This window comes from Anthonomus grandis, chromosome 2 (assembly GCF_022605725.1).
Source record: "Anthonomus grandis grandis chromosome 2, icAntGran1.3, whole genome shotgun sequence".
Classification (NCBI taxonomy): Eukaryota; Metazoa; Arthropoda; class Insecta; order Coleoptera; family Curculionidae; genus Anthonomus; species Anthonomus grandis.
Genome location: NC_065547.1, coordinates 23,514,003 through 23,535,662, shown reverse-complemented (window position 1 = coordinate 23,535,662; position 21,660 = coordinate 23,514,003). Strand labels below are relative to the sequence as shown.

The 21,660-nt window shown below is 31.5% G+C and overlaps 1 protein-coding gene across 3 annotated transcripts in view; it reads right to left on the bottom strand.

The window, feature by feature from the left end:
• LOC126746567 (multiple C2 and transmembrane domain-containing protein) overlaps positions 1-21,660 on the bottom strand; it is a 248,048-nt gene that overhangs the window by 193,755 nt on the left and 32,633 nt on the right. Inside the window, exon 1 of one of the 3 annotated variants that reach the window (XM_050454914.1) lies at positions 17,776-17,842. The exons of the other annotated variants lie outside the window; for them this stretch is intronic. Within the exon in view, the coding sequence (XP_050310871.1) occupies positions 17,776-17,827 (52 nt within the window). The 5' untranslated portion in view covers positions 17,828-17,842. Of the gene's footprint in view, positions 1-17,775; positions 17,843-21,660 lie in introns of those variants that run through there. 3 annotated transcript variants of the gene reach the window in all.

Here is a 21,660-nt window from a genome sequence, read left to right as displayed (position 1 = left end):
ATTTATATTTGAAAATTTTTGACCCTATGTACCAACGACATATTCACTTATACCTAAATACCTCCACTTTTTTGTCAATGACCTGACAAGTATATAAAAAATATGAACTTAAATAAAAGCCTGAATTTCGGCCAAGTCTGTAAAGTTTGCGTCCCTGTTCCAAAGTTATATACTTATTAGTGTTTTGAACAATAATATTATTGAGCAAATCTTTATCAAAGAAATAACTCGATACTCGATACCTCTAAAGGCTCTTTTAGATCTCTTGTGGGTAATATGAAGTTGAGTAATCAAGTCACATAATTTTCTTGACGAGTGCGAACGTCTTTTACAGGTATTTCTTTCAGCCATTAAGTCATTTTATTCTTTTCAAGGTGTTACCTGTAGCTACTTAAAAGTAAGTCTCTGTCTTCCGATTCATTTACATTAAGATCAAAGTCACAAATATCCTGCTCTTATTCACTTTCTTCCTGCTGTTGCTCCAAGAAGTTTTTAAGTAAAACCTCACTTTTAAATAAACTTCAGTCATTAGCTTGTTAAATTGGGCCTGCTCAGCTTCATAAGGCGACATGACTAAAATTGTTAGTAATAATGTAAACAATACAATACAAAAGAAAACACATATTTATGTGAGTATTATAAAAAAGTTTTTCAACAATTTTTAATATGTATATATGTAGTCGCTTCGGTCACACATAGCAAAGTTATTCTATATAATAGTCTAAACTCACCCACACGCGAGCTAAGTTGCACTAATATTAATACTTAATAAATATACCTGGACTGCCAGTTCAATGAAAAGTTAATGACCACTACTAGGGGGCCGCCATTTTGCGTGATTGTGTTCTTTCGATGTTGGTCACTATAAAAAATTTCAGCTGTGCCAATTGTAGGGAAACAAAATAATTACAATTTTGGGAGGTTATGTTTACAAAAACAAAATAGAAAGTTACATTTAGTTAATATTTTAAGATAGTTGCGTTAGATCTGAGATTTTTCTTGAATGCACATCTTTAAGAATTTCATTAAAATTTATAAAAGTAATCCTCACCTAAAATAAGACAAAATTTCAATTTACTTGGAATAGATGCATGCACTTTAAAATATCTGTTTTATTATTCTGATAAACTTGGATCTTATAAATCCTAATACTTAAGAAATTTAATTTAATTTAAAACATTTTATTTTCTTTCTATTTTTACTTTACGACTTGTACTTTCTTTTTTTGTACAGTGTTTCCATATTTTCTATATTTCTATTTTTCCACAGTTTCTATGAAAATCAAAATATAGATGATTTAATGAGGGTTGTAATTAGCAAAAATTTATATAGTACAAATAACCAACTATATATATTATTCTATGATAAATAACACAGACAGACAATTCACAATATTTCAGTTTTGACAAACCAAATACGTTTAAATAAGGATGCTGGATACATTATCCACATTTTTCAATAAGAAGGAAGCTATATCGCCTGATGCAGACGATATACCCAAGGGTATCGTTTATCATTTACAAATCGCCAAAAACTAGGCAATCCGCTATACTCATAATTAAAAATGTTATTTAGAATCAGTCATGTCGAGTGATCGTGTCGAATCGTGATTTTAGAATTTTAGAATAGGTTTAAAAAAAATGTCAATGAAAAAAATAAACTTAGTTCGTGACAGGTCATACGTCAAACGTCAGCGTTGTCAACTTCATTACGGTTATTTAATATATTTTTTGTTGGCAACACTGAAAATGTTCAGAGTGCCCAACATCAAAACGATACAATCACTATAAAAATGGCGGCCGACAGGCAACATTTTTGGGTATGTTGGCCATATGCATTAGTAGTCCAGGTATATATTTTATTAAGTAATACCATAAGTGCAGCGTCAAATGTCTAATGCGTTACCGGGGAGATTCAAATCGTTTAGAACGTCTGTCTCTTGCATCGGGTGCGACTGATGATGATATGATGAATCATAAAATATTAACTACGAAAATTACAACAAATTTATGCACTATAGAAATATTGAAAGATCTTGACAAAACAGTTTGGTTTAATACACAATAATATATAGTAAAACTGTATCTTTTCAGCGTAATAGTGAATCAAGTTCCTAATACTGTAGAGTGCCACATAAACGCGAAAATAGGTAAAGAAGCAATCTTCTGCACTACAATAAGTAAATAGAGCCTCTACACAACATCCAAAGACAACGACACTAAGCGATTAATAAACCTTGCAGTAGGCAACAACATGATAGTTGCGAGCGCATACTTTGCATACTGCGAAAAGACAAGTACACGAAGATCACGCCTGACCAATACACTAAGAATCAAATGGATCATATTCTGACAAAAAAATATCACAAATGTGATATTACAAATAATAGAAGCTTCAGAGGCAAGAGTGTGACAGCGTCGATATCTTGGTTATAGCAAAAATGAGGAACAAAATACGAACACTTAAAAACCAACCCCCTCAGGGAGCGGGTGTATAAAGTCAACGTATATTTATAATTTACAAGACCCTAAAGTTAAAATAGCCTATCAGATAAAAATAAAGAATAAATTTGCTTATTTCCATCTCATTTGATACTCTGAGTAGTTAGATAGATAACGATGACGATACCTATCACTGGAACTGGCATTGGACAGTTACTATGTAAAATATTTAAGTCGGTGCAAGAGAAACTCTAGGGTCATTACTCCCCCTAGGAAAGAAAATATGGTTCGACAAAATGCTAATATCATGCAAATACGAAATTGGGAAGACATAAGACCAGATAGATCGAGGAGGTTGAAACGTAGGAATTATGATTTTATTACAGGCGTTTCTTCCTCAAAAGATGTTACAAGCACATTAGCAATAACATTCAGTAGTTCATACACATAAGACAAAAAAGGAATAGGGTCCAATACAGACCTTGAGGAACATTCCATATCTGTTAATATTTTTAGATCTGAATTGACTTTTACAATCTAAGCTCATAAAAATACATATTAACTAAGAAAGCAAGAGCACATTTCCACTAAAACGTGTTTATGGCTGACGATTTTGTTATTCTTTAATTTGTTCATTATCAATTCGCTACATTTCAGTTCGAGAAATGGAAATAATATTCTTTTATCATATTGATTTATCTTAGAATAGTTTGAATTTTGCAACCGAGAATTATTTTAAACAAAATTCGCCGCAACATTTTTCAACACATTACTGAACTAATCTGCCATTGCAATTATTAAGCAACAACGAATTTATCTGAATTATTTAATAATATTTTTTTCAATAGTTGTCTTATCTTACAAATTATTTATAATAGTCCAAGCGCCTTTTACACAATTAGATGCTTAGGTAGTATTCATATTTAGATTTTTAATGGATTCCTTATTGCTCACAAACCAAAGTAATAACAAGAAAAATTGCATACGATTCAAAAAATAGTTTACTAAAAAAGGCACCACCCAATAGAAATTCCATACATTTACGCGTTTATTCGTTTTTAAATAAAAAGTTCGTTAATATTGCAATGGTGGAAATTGAATTATGAGGTGACTGAAAAATTAAAAATACGTGAGTTTTTGGCAAAAAGTTTGATACATTGTGAGATTACAAGTGTTTAATTTAGCGTGTAAGCTATAATAAAGACACACAACTCCAATAATAAATAATAAAACTATAATAGTAGATAAAAGTTGAAAAACTTATTTGACTAAATATATTGTTTTTATTACTTTCGGCGTTGACACAAAGCCAAAACATACAATTTTGTCTCTTAAGACCTGCAAAAATTCTTATTAACTAGGAAGCGTATTTGAAAAATATTATATGTTTATCGATCGTTTACAGATACGTATTTTTAGCATTTTCGTTAATTTACTTTTGCCAAGTGCAACTTAAAATGTTACTTTTATATTAATATTTCATATGTTTTATTACAAACATTACATTTATTACAAAATTTTAAACATTACGTTTTATTATTTATATTTATATGTTTTTGTTAGACTATATCTAAAATATAATAATGTTAGTTGGGTAAGCAAAGTTTAACCCTACATATATTTTTAAGTTTAATATTGTATAGATTATCGCTGTTTTTATTTTTTTTTCAGTTTTTTTTTTCAAGTTTCACAATTTTCCAAAGTAAATATTTTGATCATTTGTTGAACTATAAAAGTAATAATTAAGGTAATACTAACAAGTTGTTTTAGAAAGAATGTATATTATTTAAAGTTTTAAAATGAATGCCGATTCGAGTTAAAGTTTAGACGATTGTTTATATTATTTATTGTAAATGAGGTCCAAGCCGTAGGAACGCAACACATAAATCGAAAAGTTTCAATAAAACTCGCGAACCAGTAACGTGAACTCTAGAGTAGGGGTTGCACGACGAATATATTATTCATAACGATGGCCAACAGAATGTGGTGCTTCAAGATTCTATCATATAAAGTGTATCAGGCATAAAGGAACTATATTACGACTAGAACGTCTAGTTGAAAACTCAATAGAAAATCGAGCTAAAAGTCAGCCTAAGCCTAAGTATACTTTGATTTTAAAACTATATCAGTTGCAACCCGGCGCGACGATAATTTATCTCTTACTAAATAGATATAGGAGATTAAACAAAATGCAGAGTTAAATGGCTCGGATAACAATTGACAAATATGTTACGGGCAACATAGATGTAAGCAACATTTCAACAACATAGGGTGTTGAAAGAAAATGGCATAGCAATTTACATACCTACAATTTAACTTGGCAAAAATGAAAAGAATTATCATTTATTACTAGATTCCTTGACCCCCAAGGTTTTGCAATAAATTTATAAAAAATGTTGCTTCGGAATAAGTTGCCAGAAACAAGCTCGGAAAAATACTATTTTGACAAAACTATTTTGACAATTGTGATTTAAAAGGGCGAAGAGCCGTTAATTATGTCATTAATGGAATAAGTAATGCATCTATAAGAATGGTACAAAAGCAGTATAATATAACATTCCTGACCAGCTATATGACAAATATTTGTCAACATTAAGGTCTGATCGATTTCTCGATATACGTTCTTAGACCCGTGATGTACTAGTTATCATAAATTTCCAAAAGAAGTACATCAGAATTTTCGTCAAGACCAACAGTACGGGGAAAGAGATCATTTAGGCCTAAAGATGGAGAACCTAATTGAAAACAAAAATGTTACTATAAGCCGAGATCTTTCACTTGTGGTGAAGACTCACATTTATCTTTAATTATTCAAAAACTAAGGTTGAATGCAAACGACTATATCGTACTGAAAGTCAGTATGGAAAACTTCACGAAGGATTTCGGCAATAATTTAGTGGAAAACAATTTCCCTGAAAATAAACCTCTCAGATGATATTACTGTTGTATGTTGTACTCTACAGACTTCACTAGTCTTGGTTTAGCAAGTGGATACCATCAGATCAAGACTGATAAAGAACCCATTTCCAAGACAGCTTTTGTGATGCCAGATTGACATTACAAATATGTTCGAAAGCCATACGGTATGGCAAATGGACCAGCAGGTTTTCAGAGAACTATCAACAAAGTGTTACGCAACATAAAAAATTGTATTTTATGGAAATCCCACGATAGTTCTCAACCGACGATAAAAGCAAATTAAAAAACAGCCTCCCTTTGGCGTTTGTTGCAGAGGGAGTACTGTATAAAATAAGACCAAAAAACTATGAAATAATTTAACCTACTCCTATAACCTTAAAACTTGGTATCCTAGCTGTGATACTTGAAAGATCTAATAGTGTAGTTGTGAGTTTTTTATGGAGGCCAAACAGGATTCCCCCACCTTTTGATAAGCCTGAAGTTCTGACCTCCTATCATGAGGGTAGACCATATATACATCTGAAAAAAGCTCGGAGTCAAGGATATTCGGTTCAAGCCAGGATTCAGCAATTGTCAAACTCCGCAGCTATGATACTAGTCAAAAGTTGTGAGAGCAAAATCTTCGATCATTTTGGTGAGTGCATAATACTATTTCTCTGCTATACGCACTGCTGTAATCATTGCCAGCCATTGAGATATCTCAAAACAAGCATTTTTTTGGCCTTTGGCACGTTGAGCATTTAATTTTTCTTTTATTTCTTGGAATTGCTTTAACTGAGCTGGAGAATGATCAAGCTTAAGATAGATCTAATAATAGTCAATACATTTCTTGCGATTTTCTAATACCACGGACATGTCAGTGGTATCTGAAATAGTTACTTTTAGAGCCTTGTGGCCATTACGATTAGGCTTATCAACAATAGTAATACTAGTGGCTTCAATATTACGAATGACCTTGCTAGACAATAGAAAAGTTATTAGAGGCAACTCAGGAGTTTCCTCATCGAACTGCAGGTTAAAAATCATAGCATTGTGCATCCTGGTCTGCCTTTGGAAAACCTCCTGAAAAATGCCAGAATAATCGATATCGACGCCATAACTATCAGGGTGACTACTAGCATTTTATTGTGAAGACACTTTTTGTTTTAATTCAGGAATTTCTGATTTAAGTTACGCATTAACTTTTCAGTTGATCTTCAAGCTTTACCAGAAGATTTAAGTAGCTCAATTCAATTTGTACTAGTTTACCCATTATATCTTCCAATTATACTTGATTATGGCATCCAGTAATATTATGTAGACCAAATTCATCAAAAATTTCATAAATATCTTTGTAGTCCCTTATTTTTAGACAAATTGCAAATAAAATGACTACATAACATTATGTTATTGTTATTGCATTTATACACAAATTGTAACATATTACGCAGGTTTGTTAAAAAACTTTGCAGCTTTGATGGAGGAGATCTATAACCAGTGCATTTTATTTGCGGAATTTAATTTTCAATTATATTTGGATGTTTATTACCTTGCAGAGTAACAGTAACACGCGGACTAAGATAAGTAGATTTCGCAGGTTCCTGGGACGACAAAGCTGACTTGACAACCTTGCTAGAGCCTTGTTTACTAACTGGCTGATCTTTATTGTTTTTAAGTAGCTTTATAACGGTTTCCTGACTTAAAATCATCAACTGTTGATTATCAATAGTTACGTTGCATCTCCTTAATAATTTTACTTACAGGCAAGTTACATACTCATGTATTTAATACCATTTTTTAAGGTTATGATATCATTTCACTTACCAGTAAGATCCGAGTATTCATCCACATAATCAGAAACTGGCTATCATCATTAGCCTCAATTGCTTTACGGGCACTATCACTTTTAACATTCCTAGGATTTGTTTTTGTTAATAATATAGAGATTAATTTTGTATTGTTTAGCTTATTCAATTCTTTAACAACCGCCTCATTTTGAGCCATGTTGCCGTTTATTTTGTTATGATAAAAATACCTGCGAATTTTTGTTATAATAATTGTATTTTATCATTTTATTTTCAAATATTTATCACAACGTATCTTATTGACCGATCTGAACGAAACAACTAAGAATAAAAATGTCATTAAACAAAAATTTTGTGAGTTTTTTTGCCATCCACGTGTTCACTAAGGTATCTTTTTATTACTTTATTTAATACAATTTTTTGTAATTCGACATAGCTAATAACTCAGATGTAGTGTCATCACCAAAAGCTGGTCCTTTTTCTGAAATGGACGGCCAAAATTATGTTGCACCAAGTAAAATTTTGCCATATCGGAATGCACCGTATAAGAAATCTATTTTGGCTATAGCACTTGTACGAAAAAAAATATTATTGCTATAGACAAACTAGAACGAGACCAGAGAAAGGAAAACCAAAAAAAAAAAAGAAAAAAACAGAATAATAAGAAGGAAAGTAATTAAAAAAAGTTTTTTTTTCGTTTAACTCGTTCTCATCAAGTAGCGAAGAATTGAATTATTCTTCTTCTTCTTTTGAGTTTCTATAGAAAGTGTCTATAGAAATAAGTAGCTTCCAACAGATTTCACTATTCTGAAGTTCAGGCATTTCCGAACCTTATAGCTGATAAAAGTTCCAGATACACAGACATGATTTATTTTAATGTAGATTTAGCAAAATGTAGTATTTTCTAGTTTTTAATTCTCAGTTTGTATAAAGGTTCTTTTATATTAAATATTCTGAAAATATGTTACTTTTTCACCCTTTTTCATTAGAACATCTTAAATTATGCATTTTTAGTTTATTTTAAAAAAAATATACTCATATTTTGTAATCCTAACATTTTATTTCTTATCCATACCCTCTCTTGCCTTGGTAAAGGTATGCATATAAGGGCCTTATACTGAATAGGGCACAATAATTTTTATTATGAAGTAATTTATTTTATTTGTGTTTATGTTTGGATACTGTTTTGGAGTGTGGCAATTTATTGATAGATCAATTCACTTGAATAGCATAATAAATTTTTGTTTTTTTTTAACTCAATTAGGTAAAAAATATCCAAACCCTTCCCGCTCTTCTCTAATACTGACATCCCATAATTAATACATACATAAGAGTTATTTTAAAATAATACTTAATAATGATAAATTAAAAAACTTTATATAAATCTATGGTAATATTAATCAAATAAAAACAAAGACTAAGGAAGAAGACAGATTATCGGTGGTTGATCTAAAGCTTTGTTTATTATTTTGCATTAATTTTTCAAACATTAAAAATATAATAACCGCATCTCTACTTAATGACAGGCATGCAGAAAGATTCGTACAGTAGACATCCAAGAATTCATGACAAAATCTCAGAAAACTGTTTAGTGGAAAATAAGCGAAATATTATGAAAGTTTCATGAAAAATAAGGCAGTATAAGTAATTCTTCTAGATCAAGTAACTATGAATCATATATTAAACTATAGGTCGTCCTATACCAAAATGTATAGACCCTACTGACTTTAGTGAATTGAAAATAATAAGCGTCCTTCCTATTCTTTTAAAGATTCTTGAGAAAGTTGTATATAGACAGACATTCTACTGTCTCAGCTAATGATGTTTTGCCTGACTTTCCGTGTAGCTTTCAAAAGAACTATAGTGTAATAACATTAGGTGCTTGATGACATCATTAGAGCGTAGGATCGGCAAAGGTGTTCAGGCCTTGTACTACATATTTCAACAGGTTATTTAATTCCATTAATCCAGCCATTCCCTATTCTAAATTGCGATATTCTACATTTAATGAGGCCTCTGTCACAATTATTCATTCTTATTTTATTGCATTTAACAGATAGATTTTTACAGATTTGCTGTCAAAATGATGGTTCAGTTTTGATTCCTGTTTATTCTGCTATTTCTCGAGGCTCAATTTTAGGTCAATTGCTGTTTCTAATTAATACCGCATACATCTTTGAGTCAGGTAAAAGCTGCTAATTACTAGCGTAAGCTCATGAGACCTATATTTATTTTTTCTATGGTTTAAAAGAACTTTATAGAGGAAAATATACAATTAGTGATAAAATTGGCGGCTGCTAATAATCTGAAGTTAAGTCTGCAGTCATGCTATTTAGCAATAAAAGTAAAACCTAGACCGGCATAGAATTTTAATTGATGTAAATCAATTAAAACCTGTGCTACAAACTTATTATAGACTCTAATCTAAAATTTACGAAACATCCCAAAGCTCTAATACAAGAATCATCTATTTTACTAAAAGCCTTTTATAGGTATATGCCAGGTATTTCTCAAGCCAACTTTTTCGCAAAATTTTGTGTGCAACTCGTATTGTCAAATTATAACTGTTTTTTAAATTTTATATATGAATATTATCTTGATAACCTTGACAACTATCAAATATATAAAGCCAAAAATAAATGTTGTAGATGGATTTATGATCTTAGAAAGTTTGACCACATTTCTCGAAAAATTTGCGATTTTGGATAGCTTGATGGCTTAATATGGAGAACCGAAGAAAATTTCACCTGGCGTTTTTCATGCTGAACATTTTAATTAAACCTTCATTGTCTACGGTGTTAATACGGTAATAAATTAGCTCATCGCAATAATAAAGTATATTATATTTCAGAAATATTTTACCATGACTTAGCATCGCGCGGCTATCTTTGGCAGATCTTTTATATTTAATGCAGTTCAAATTTGTGATCCTTGGAAGATTGATTTCAAAACTCTTTATTTATTTAAGGAGAAATTTGGAAAAAACTATTAATTACTAATACATCAATGGCTTTTAATGCGTACTCTTTACTGTACTTACTCTTACTGCTATTTTAGGACAGATCCTAGTTTATTGTTGATAGTTTTAGGTTTAATACTACATTAATTTAAATCTAATTTTGCTATTTACATAGCTGTCTTCCATTTATATGATAATAGTGTTAAATACTGTAGCCTTAAAGCTATTGCTTCATGATATCTGTATTATTTTCAACACTTTTATTGCTTCGCTTCGATATAATAATAATAATAATAATAATAATAATAATAATAATAATAATAATAATAATAAGCCTGTAGTTCCAACAGGCAACTTACTCAATAATAGGAAACAATTGCAAAACGATGAAAATATGGTTTAAAAAAAAAACATAAAACAAACCTTAAAAAAATAAAAGAAAAGAAAAAAAGTAAAGTTGCAATCGCAAAAGTTATCCAAAAAATTAGAACAAATAACTATTAATATGATATAAAAAATAAAAATTCAAATAAAAAAGTTTAACAAGATAATCACATATTCAACAAAAATATATTAAATTAACTGCAATATACCTACTAACTATAACTTAAACACATGGGTCTTAATCTCAAGAGTAATGATCCACCAAGATATCGACAGTCACATGAACCGAAGAGAAATTTATATCACACATGTGACAGATCCGATTAAATGTAGCGCATATTGTATATAGCGGCGATTTCAACAGGATGTTAGTATGAGGCCTTGGCAGAAAGAATGTTAGGGGATGTCTAGCATTTAGCCTAGGCACCATGAAACGTACACTAGAAAGAAGTACAGGACTATCAATTAATCCATTCAGTAACCCATGCAGGAATTTTACAGAGAAGATCATTCTTCAGAGATGTAATAGATGTGGGTTAAAACGTTCCAATAGTCGCCGATGATCAAACCCTCTAACTGGATATATGCCATCCTGCCTGAAGGACAAAAACTTAGCAAACCTGCGCTGAACAGATTCAAGGAGACCGACATGATTCTGATAGAGCGGGTTCATATAATGCAGCCAAACTCCAGTTTTGATCTCACAAAGCAACAGAAAAGCAGTCTTAATATAGATTCCAAAGTAACACTCTGAGAACTTCTAATTAGGAACCCAAGCCTTCTTAGAGCTGACTTGACTATGTTGTTGAAGTGTAAAACGAATGTAAATAGATATATTTTTATAAAGATGGTTTAATATTATTATTGTAAATATTATTGATATTATTAATATTTTCACTCATAGGGGAACATCCACCCATCCTAGATACGTACAAATTAAAGGCACTAAGCTCTGGAGGTACCCATCAGGTTTTTGGTACAAGTCCTGTTGGTTTCACAGCTTTGGCTTCCGAATCTACATCTACCATTAATAACACATATCTTGTTGTTTTTTGCTAAATTAATTGGATGTTAGGCAAAAGAAAACTCTTAGAAAACTTTAGATTTTAATATTACCGACGATTCGGCCTATATAAAGTCATCTTCAAGGCGATAAAATATGAAAACCTATTATTCATTAACATTACATGTACAAATATAAAAATGTAGTGTAAAAAATGTTTATTATACAGATCGTGGTTTCGTTCGTTACTTATAGAAAACCGCATAGAGGCGAAATTTTGCAACGTCGCGCGTATACGAGTACCTGCGACAGAGCACCGCCCCGGCCGGCCCGAGGACGGGATTAGTAAACATCTGACTTTCGTGGAAGCTGCGTCGTTTGGCGACAAAATGTCCCAAAATATTACGCGAAAATCCAGGCATTTTTAAAATATTTATTTTAATGCGGGTTTTACAGACATGACAATGTGTAAAACCCGCATAGAATTGTAATCTTAAAATGTTTAATATGCTGTGTTTTGCATAATGAAAATTAAAGCGTTATTCTAATAAAAAATAAAATATCAACTCTGATAAAAATATAATAAAAAATCAGAAATAAAACGCTAATAAACAAACTTAACAACATATCATTTTCTAAATAAAAGGCTCAAATAAACCGCCTCCTTTCGCTAAACAAAAACTTAACCTATCATAAAAGCTATTTCGCACCTCCAAAAGAGTTTCAGGTAAAATGGAATTGGCACCTTCGACAATTTTATTTCGCAGCTCCTCTAAATTTGTTTGCCTACTAAATTTACAAGCATGAATTTAGGTCTTGATGGTCTGCTTAAGGTAACCCCACAGATAAAAGTCATTTGGAGACAAATCTGGAGATCTAGGAGGCCATTTAATATCGCCAGTCCCACTAATAGGGCGGTGAGGAAAAGTATTTGTTAAAAATTCTTTTACCCTAGCCGCGTTATGAGCAGGGCAGCCATCTTGCTGAAAATAAACCGATCCCAGGTCTACATCAGGTAGGATTTGAATGGCAGGAAGAAGTTGGTTTTGCAGCAACTCAAGGTACTTTTGGGCGTTTAAAGTGCCATCAATAAAAAATGGCCCTATAACATTGTTGCCCAAAATACCTGCCAATACATTCAATTTCTGAGGATACTGGGTACGAAACTGAAAACTTCTGTGCTCTTTTTCTTGAGACCAATAACGAACAATGGAAGGATTGTGTTTGCCATGTAATGGAAAAGAAGATTCATCAGAAAACAAAATATTTTTTAAAAAATATTCGTTTTCATTTGCCTTTTCCATCATGCTTTCACAAAATTCCATTCTTCGCCACTGGTCTTCAGGAAATATTTCCTGAGTTTTTGAATACTTAAAACATTTGTACCCATATTTTTTCCAGATACGAGCAACAGTTTTATTGCTCATTCCCAGTTCCTCTTCAACACTTCTAGTGGACCGTATCGAATCAAGTTCTAGGGTACTGCAAACCATTTCTTCCCGCCGTTCTATATCCTGGACCACTTCAACAGGTGGTTCTTGACGTTTTGTGTGGCATTTTTTATAATCTTGAAGACAAAAAGATATCTCAAAATTTGTAACCACATTTAAAACCGTTTTTGCACAAGGAATCGGTCTATTCTCAAATGTCACTGAAAACAAATCTCTACATTGTACTGCCGAATTGCCTCCATAAAACCATTTAATTAGTTAAACTCTTTCGGAAGGGGTATAAACAGCCATAGTGAAAAAAACACGAAAATAACGCTCAAAAATTATTAATGCAACGTGCAGTAACACAGCAAAGTGAGGTCTGCTGACTCCCGGTTCAAAAAATAAAAATGAAAAATTCCGCCGCCTGCAAGCCGCAACCAAGCGGTGTTGCCATTATTTTGGGTAATACGTAGCTCACGATAACACGATCTGTATATAATGATGTTTTTGATACTTCTTAAACACAAGTGAAACCAAGTAATGATTTAATTACAATGATAATATTATTAAATCAAAATATTTAATTATAATGTTATTATTTAATACATCTATATTATAATTAAGTTATTGGTTGGTTCTACTTCTGTTTAAGACCACTATTGTTTATAATAAGATTTTTTTACTTTACTTTATTTTTACGTTTGTACATGCAATGTTTATGGACAACATGTTTTCACTTTTTATTGCCCTGAGCATAGTCTAACATAGATCAAAACATCGATATATTCAAATTTAAAATGTGAGTTTTATTTGACCTCACATCCAATTAACTTAGCAAAAGCATCAAACACTTGTATAATACAATATATTTACGAGTAGGAATTACTTGATCTTGTATATATGATTACTTGATCATTATGTCGCAGGATTTTTTTTTGTTAAAATGGTCTTTAGGTAAAAGGTGGATCGATCCCTATGTAAGAATACAATGTATTAACTACGAATTCAATTCACGAAAAAATATATTTTTCTTCTTTACTAAACAAAGTATTATCCTGTTTTCTCTTATTACTTTCTTGATATCATCTCAAACGACCAGGAGATACACAAAGTTTTTATTTAAGTGTACCTAAACATTACTGTGCGGTGGTATTTTAGATATTATGTTGTCCATGTATTTTGGCTATAGAAATTATTTATTTTATATTGTTCAGTCTATGCTTTGTTTTTTATTTAAACGGGATTGGGTTTTTATTTCTATATGTTTCTTTTTTATAAATTATAACAATGTTTATAATTTAATAATATTGGGCTTTTGGGTACATAGAACATTACTTCATTTTTTATAAGGCTATAATTTACGCATCTTAGAAACCAGTGCAGTTTATGGTGCACGCATATTCTAAAATCAGTGGCCCAGGCGCACTACACATATAAAACTATTGATTCAAGCAATGAGTAGTGCCAGTTGCAGTACAGTACAGACAATGACATAATATGTAGTGTACAGTATAAATACCATGCGCTTCTCAAATTAATAAAACCGCTTTTGTAATGAACTCTACTGAATTGGCTCCTGCTTTGAAGATCTATCTACCAGGATGGTTGCCTTTTTAACATAATTTATTTAACATTTTTTCATCATAACTTATTATATAGGCCACCACTTGCCACCCGAATATTCTGAGCTTTTAAAGTTAAATCACATATTTTAAAGAGTTTCTTGTTCGAGCTCCATCAAGATATTGGGTAAATCGTCCAATATCTCTTCGCAGAGTATCTAGAGTGAATTTTTTTGTAATCGTTTTTCTAATTTTGATATTTTCTGGTCATCAGTTTCTTTTACCTTTTGCTTATCCGATTTGATTTTTACACCTTACTGATATTGCTACATCATAGATTACAGTGTGCAATTTCTTAAAGAATCATAATACCTACAATAAACTCTAGTAATACTATTGCGTTAAGAGCATTTATTAATCATCCACATTTTTTGTTGAACTTAAAATCGGTAATATCACTAGTGTTAGAGGATCAACTCCATCATATGCTGACACATACACCTAAGTTCCATAGCCAATATTTTTTTTAAGATCCAGTTTATTTAACTTCTCTTCAGTTACTTGTTCCGCCTCCTGTGAACTCTTTGCTGAATCGAAATGCGAACAGAAAATCCTAAATTGCTAATACCACAATACTGTCGTATTAATCTGCTCGGACAGCAGGGCTGCCACTGCGGCCGAAAAGGTGAGCTCTAAGTTCGTACTGGAGTAAATAAAGGTCCTGAAGGAACGTGTGAAAGTAGACTGCAGGGTTCAGTAAGTCTGTGTGATTATGTCATTCAGCCTATACTGGAAACCAGAAACCGGACTCCCTTACTAGACTGAGATCCACGAAGCGGCCGGTATAGCCAAATGTGTAGCTATTACATTGATGAAGTGTCTGCTGAACAAGTAGTTCCTCCATAGATGAACAAAAGCACTATGGCAGTCAGCCGAAGGCATACATAGACGGGTTCTCCATCTGTCGCACAACTACTGCACCTGAAAAGACGCAAAATCTGGCTAATGAGAGGTATTTTCACCAGACACTGGGATTTAAGACGCCATCTTCATAGCATAGGTATTGCGCAAAACTTAGAATGCCGGTGGTGTTAGGAGGAAGATGAAATTGCAGACCACATTATCAGAGAGTGCTTAACCCTCATACGTGCTAGCTCCAAATATCTGGGTAGCACTTACATAACATGTTTTTTGTATGACCAAGATAACCCAATTTGTCTCCTCTTGATTTCTTTTTGAGGAGACATTTGAAACCGAACATCTAAACTACCAGCCTGAATTCTTAGAAAATGTCTGAATACAACAGCCGCTGTATACTATTGTATAGAAGTGAACGGCAGATATTTTTAATAATTAATATAATAAAACCTAAAAATATACAAAAACAAAGCGCTGTTTTAAATAAAATTTATTTTGTTTTTAAAACATGTATCACAAGATACCTCTGTCTTTTTGAAGAAGTAGGATGTAAATTTTAATATTAAAAAGTCTGTAAACCTTGCCGAACTATTTTCAATGGATCACTCTGTACATATATAACGTGGATATATAACACACTGGACATATAAAACGTAATTATTTTGAAAATCAATCATATAAAAAAGTTGCATATTTCTTTAGTAGTATACAAGTATACAATAGTCATCTATTCAGAATATGAAATACGGAAAATATTAATTAAAATCATGAACTCTCTCAATAATAATTATAATGAGCCATAATTAAGTTATAGGTTTAATATTATTTAAATGTTAACCAATTACCATGTATGACAAATGCAACAAAAAACTCATATTAAAAGCTGACCTTAAGTTTTTTTCCTTATTTGTAAAATAGTAATTTATGTATTAAAATTGTTGAGGAATAAGGTTCAATAATAAGGGGCGAAGATCACCTTCATTCCATGATTCAATATGTTGTTGAAAAGCAAATAAATTACAAAAAATGCCTGTATTTTGCACTTTTTGTACCATTTTTTCAACTATTTTTAGGATGCTGCGGTATTTATTTGATTTATTTGATTTTTTTCAATATTTTCTTTCACTCAATGCAAAAAATATGCTACTACATTTGTATGTAATAAATGTTTTAATAAAAAACTGTCATTATATGCCTATTATTATGCTACTTACTATTGGATTCCTCCAAATATGATTTCTCCAAATTCCTCACATTAAGTATCATTTTGATCACAAAACTTACTATAAAGTCTAGATTTTATCACGAGTATCCCGAATGTTTATTTGAAAATATTAATTAAAATCATGAACTCTCTCAATAATAATTATAATGAGCCATAATTAAGTTATAGGTTTAATATTATTTAAATGTTAACCAATTACCATGTATGACAAATGCAACAAAAAACTCATATTAAAAGCTGACCTTAAGTTTTTTTCCTTATTTGTAAAATAGTAATTTATGTATTAAAATTGTTGAGGAATAAGGTTCAATAATAAGGGGCGAAGATCACCTTCATTCCATGATTCAATATGTTGTTGAAAAGCAAATAAATTACAAAAAATGCCTGTATTTTGCACTTTTTGTACCATTTTTTCAACTATTTTTAGGATGCTGCGGTATTTATTTGATTTATTTGATTTTTTTCAATATTTTCTTTCACTCAATGCAAAAAATATGCTACTACATTTGTATGTAATAAATGTTTTAATAAAAAACTGTCATTATATGCCTATTATTATGCTACTTACTATTGGATTCCTCCAAATATGATTTCTCCAAATTCCTCACATTAAGTATCATTTTGATCACAAAACTTACTATAAAGTCTAGATTTTATCACGAGTATCCCGAATGTTTATTTGAAAATATTAATTAAAATCATGAACTCTCTCAATAATAATTATAATGAGCCATAATTAAGTTATAGGTTTAATATTATTTAAATGTTAACCAATTACCATGTATGACAAATGCAACAAAAAACTCATATTAAAAGCTGACCTTAAGTTTTTTTCCTTATTTGTAAAATAGTAATTTATGTATTAAAATTGTTGAGGAATAAGGTTCAATAATAAGGGGCGAAGATCACCTTCATTCCATGATTCAATATGTTGTTGAAAAGCAAATAAATTACAAAAAATGCCTGTATTTTGCACTTTTTGTACCATTTTTTCAACTATTTTTAGGATGCTGCGGTATTTATTTGATTTATTTGATTTTTTTCAATATTTTCTTTCACTCAATGCAAAAAATATGCTACTACATTTGTATGTAATAAATGTTTTAATAAAAAACTGTCATTATATGCCTATTATTATGCTACTTACTATTGGATTCCTCCAAATATGATTTCTCCAAATTCCTCACATTAAGTATCATTTTGATCACAAAACTTACTATAAAGTCTAGATTTTATCACGAGTATCCCGAATGTTTAAAAACTATAGTGTTGGTAATACGGTTTCCATCCAAGCAATAATTATGATCATCAGTAGACATATTTAATACAAACATTTAATGATGATTTTATTTATAAAGATCTATCAATTTTAGTGTCATTAATGAATTTATTGTCTTTAGGTTATTCACGTGAATATACGTTTTACCCAAAATATATTTGTAGTGATGGTTCTCAAGTTCAGCATAGTTTACCAGAACAATTAATAAGTTTATTCATAAATTCTCTTCAATCGACATCGATTAGTTTAATAATCGACATCGACTTTTTTTATTAACTTAAAATGTCGTAAATTAACGGAAATGTTAACCATAATAGATAGCAGTGTATAAGTTCTTTTGATCACTAATGATAGAGAAACTGTCATTTTTTATAATAGGTTTTTACAACGTATCTTATTTCTAAGAAGTATCTTATTTCTAATACGTTCTACTAACTGGAAGAACTATTAGAAGTATTGGAAACTTAAATACAGTAGAATAAACATGGGCTGTTTTGGATTGAGCATACCATCTACATGGGGGGCAGATATCTTCTTACTAAACATGCTTAGTATTCCATGCTGCAAGTGATTTCTCTCAATTTTAACAGCAGAAAATAAATTGATATAATAAATTATTGTAATAAGCACAAACTGAATTGCATTCTTTATTATAAAGGAAAAGGAAAAGTGAAATTCGTTTAGCAAGCAAAACTATTTTGTACTATACAGGGTGTTCCGTTGATCATGTTACAAACTTCTAGGGCAGATAGAAAACGTCAAAAGAAAAACAAAAGTTCATATAAACATGGGTCCGGAAAAGCTTCCTCAGGGAGCTAGAGCTCTTTGAAAATAACCTTTAAAAACTAGTTTTTTTTAATAGCTCCGGAACTACTTTAGCTACCGCAACAAATTTTGGGAGGTAAATTATTGTTAGTACGTTTATTCTTCTGAACCTACTAAATAAAAAAAATATTTACCAGGGGCTTCAGAATAAGGGGGGTATTTGATAAATTTAGGCCTATTTCTTTAAGACTTTAATTTCTGCCCGTTTGGGCATTAGATTATGATGTTCCTATGCTTTTTACATAAAAAAGGTACTCTTAGTAAAATAGTCGGTTCATGGTAAATATCACCGTTTTTGTGAAAATTGACGAAAAGCAAGTTATGAAATACAAAAATGAATTACCCATTATTATTAATAAACGATTAAAAAAAATCTGGCGTAAATAAAAAATAAATGTTTAAAAAAAGTTAAGGTAGCCACTTTATTAAATTGGTACTCAAATTAATTAACTGTCACTTTAATTACTTTGAGGCATAAAATGTTTAAATGATTTTAAGTGTAATAAAAAACCAACAAATTAACAATTTTAGAAACGTAAACAAATTTTATTAAAGATTGGTATTACAAAAATAAACTTAAAATATTAATTGCTCAAAATGCCGGCCGCCACGATCGATACATTTATTGAATCTACGTACCATATTAAGGTTGACGTGGTTAAAAATATCAGGCGTGGTTTGGATTACTTCAGCAGCTGCGGAAATTCTGGCCACCAGGTCTTCTTCTGACTCGACTGGAGTTTCATATACGAGACTTTTCATATGCCCCCAAAGAAAAAAATCTAAGGGTGTCAAATCTGGTAAGCGCGCTGGCCAGGTGACAGGGCCTCCGCGGCCAATCCAGCGCCTTCCAAAATTTTCATTTATAAACTCGCGGAGAATAAGTGAAAAATGAGCTGGTGCTCCATCGTGTTGTAGCCATAAGTTCTGTCGTACATTTAGGGGCAGATCATCTAATAGTTCTGGCGGTACATTTCTTAAAAAAGTTAAATAAATATTTCCCGTTAAACGAGGAGGCAACATAATTGGACCAATTAAGCGTTCTCCAACAATGCCGGCCCACATATTGACCGAAAACTTATGTTGATAGCGCCTAAAATGAATACCATAAGGGTTTTCCTCACTCCACACATGATTATTCTTAGAATTAAAAATGCCTTCTTTTGTAAATAAAGCCTCGTCGGTAAAAAGGACATATTTTGGAAATTGAGGTTCTTCTGTACACCGGTCAAGAAACCACTGGCAAAAATTCACGCGGGGCATAAAAGCATTGGGTCCTAATGATTGCACCTTTTGCAGGTGATAGGGCCGAAGAAGCTGTTCATTAACAACGTTCCAAACCCTAACATGATTTACATGCATCGCATCAGCTACTGCTCGAGTACTTACTGATGGGTTATCTTCAAATCGCTGAAGCACTTCTTCCTCAAAATCCGGGATTCGGATGTTCCTTTGCGCGCAATTATCTTGGCGTTTTATTTTAACGAAGCCAGTCTTCCTGAGCCGTTGATTGACCCTTTCAAAAAGTGTGTGAGCTGGTATTCGCCTTTCGGGAAACCGCTCTTCATATAGTCGAGAAGCAGCTCTACCATTACATCGAACTTCCCATAAATTAAAAGCATATCGGCGTATTCAGAAAAAGTGTAATCTTCCATTACTTAACCGTAATAAAAAGGGAATTAATATCATGTAAAAAATACTGACAGTGACAAATTTAAAAAATACTCACAGTGGCAATGAATTAGCATTATTATTATTAAAATAATTAATTCAGGTGCTGTATCTTAGTTTGGTTTTAGTCAATTTCCACAAAAATGGTGATATTTACCGACTTTTACTAAGAGCACCTTTTTTATGTAAAAAGCATAGGAACATCATAATCTAATGCCCAAACGGGCAGAAATTAAAGTCTTAAAGAAATGGGCCTAAATTTACCAAATACCCCCCTGATTCTGAAGCCCCTGGTAAAGATTTTTTTTATTTAGTAGGTTCAAAAGAATAAACGTACTAACAATAATTTACCTCCCAAAGTTGGTTCCGGTAGCTAAAGTAGTTCCGGAGCTATTAAAAAAAACTAGTTTTTAAAGGTTATTTTCAAAGAGCTCTACCTCCCTGAGGAAGCTTTTCCGGACCCATGTTTATATGAACTTTTGTTTTTCTTTTGACGTTTTCTATCTGCCCTAGAAGTTTGTAACATGATCAACGGAACACCCTGTATATCACTAATCATAAATAATATTTTTTTTTGTCTTTAAATCGCCAAATTTTGTCCAGAGATTTTCTCTCGATGAAGGTATTTGGCAGCTGCGCTCGTTGATTCCGTTTGTATGATTATCTTTCGTATAGTATTAGTATTAAAAAGATATATTGAGTAACTTTAGTGCGTTTATTTAATGTTTTGAAATCTCAGAAAATAATATAATAAAAATACAAATTATTATAATTATTTAAAATATTATAATATTGAAAAAAATATATTATTAAAATATATATTAGTATTATTATTAATATAACTATCAGATTTCGGGCCAAACGGCAATCGCACTCCCCCCTGGCGAAGTGGGGATCGTTCACTTATCCTAGATATCTCAAATATCAGAAGGATGAAGCTCTGGTGGAGTCCATTTCATGTTAACGGACTCTGTTTTCTAACTTTATTTACAAATAATAAATTTAGACTAAAAGTACATGACATGTTTTTTAAACTAGTTGATGTTATCTGCGTTTCCTTTCTGACGATTCGAGATATGGATAATAGCGTCGACTTCTTCATCAGCTTATATATGCTTTTCTAGAGGTTGAGCAGTTTCATGTTTTCGATCAGGCTCTTTGGTATTATTCCTGTTGTTGACATAATAATTGGATTTGTCCGCACTTCTCTCATTTCCCATTGTCTTCGTATCTGGTGTTCTAGATCCCTGGACTTAA